The 1384-nt window shown below is 36.6% G+C and overlaps 1 protein-coding gene across 1 annotated transcript in view; it reads right to left on the bottom strand.

Annotated features, from left to right (window-relative positions):
• Positions 1-102: 102 nt before the first annotated feature.
• LOC107578849 (threonine synthase-like 2) overlaps positions 103-1384 on the bottom strand; it is a 5861-nt gene continuing 4579 nt past the window's right edge. Inside the window, exons 4-5 of the mRNA XM_016264754.1 lie at positions 419-449; positions 103-322 (exon numbers count right to left, since the gene is read on the bottom strand). Coding sequence (XP_016120240.1) covers positions 103-322; positions 419-449 — 251 coding nt within the window. The remainder of the gene's footprint in view (positions 323-418; positions 450-1384) is intronic.

Below are 1384 nucleotides of genomic sequence, written 5' to 3' on the forward strand. Positions count from 1 at the left end.
AAAAAAAACAGGTGCATGATCAAAAAGTGCTGCGAGTCTTTCAGGTGTTGAAAACAAATCGGATACTCATGCATTTTAAATGCTCGTCAAATCATCTTCATGTCAATCTCTGGTCTCTGCTGCTGCTCCGAGTCGTCTCATTGAGCTGATGGACTCTATGTGTCGTCTCAGCTTGGACTCCCAGTCGTCTGATCGCTCCAGAACTTCATAGCGCGTTTCCAGCGTGTCTAACGCCTGCACTGCTTCAGGGAGGTCAAGGGTCAAACCAGCCTTCTGCACGACCTCCTGAAACTTGGCAGGTGATGCGGTCGCTATGCAGCATCTAAGTACAAAGAGCTTTTGGCTTAAATTACACTGTACAATTCGTTAAAAAAACAGGAAGAATAGTTACTGCCACAATAGTTACTGTGATTTATACATGCCTACATGCTCCAACTTCACCAGCAGAGCTACAGATCAGACAAAATCAGACCTGCAAACTCATTTCATTGAAATCGCATCGCAATGAAATTCACAGCTCTGACATTGAAATAGGTCATTCACAAGATTAGTGCAAATCCGAGGAGTTTTTATTATGAATGAATCTCTGAGGGGAACTGAATGTTGTCAGAAATGTTGTCGATAGAATTTTCTTTTCATCTATCCTCCATATGACATTTAGTAACGCAGCGCTGGTTTGTGTACTGGGGTAACTGCTGTATTTCTGCTTTTCCATAACCATCAAAGAGTGACTTTTAGCGAATTTTCATTTAGCCCGTATGCCAGTTTTGTTCAGGCAAATGAATTTACATATGTAATAATTTATGATTAATGATAATTATAATAACAATATATTCATATTTATTATAATATATTTATAAAGATATAATCGTGTTATTATTTTAATAAAAACTTGCATTATTTGAACTGTAACAGGCCCGTTCACACCAAGAATGATAGCTATAAAGATGATTATAATGATAATGATAACTATATTAGTGTTTTGCATCGATATAGTTCTTTTTATCATAAGCAGCACAAGCTGCAGTTTTGTCATCTGCCACTTTAATTGCTCAAGCTCTTTAAGCAGGATGGATCCTGATTGGCTGTCAATGTTTTTATCATTCAGCAGGAAAAATCATTGTAAAAGTGATTCTAACGATATTGTTCCTCTGTGCTGTTATCGTTACAGTTGTGTTACAGTGTCTCGCTAATCTTTTACATTTAGAACGATTTTTAAAACGATATCTTTATTGTTACAGCATTGGTGTGAACGGCCCTTAAATCATAGCTTTTAACAATCATTGTACAGTTTAGGATGTTAAAATAGACATTGGTGTTGTTTCAACAACATGTAGTTCTCTTTCAGCTGCAGATTCCAAGAAATTTTTGGAAGAAAAAAATT

Source organism: Sinocyclocheilus grahami, unplaced genomic scaffold (genome assembly GCF_001515645.1).
Source record: "Sinocyclocheilus grahami isolate Dianchi unplaced genomic scaffold, SAMN03320097.WGS_v1.1 scaffold12293.1, whole genome shotgun sequence".
Classification (NCBI taxonomy): domain Eukaryota; kingdom Metazoa; phylum Chordata; class Actinopteri; order Cypriniformes; family Cyprinidae; genus Sinocyclocheilus; species Sinocyclocheilus grahami.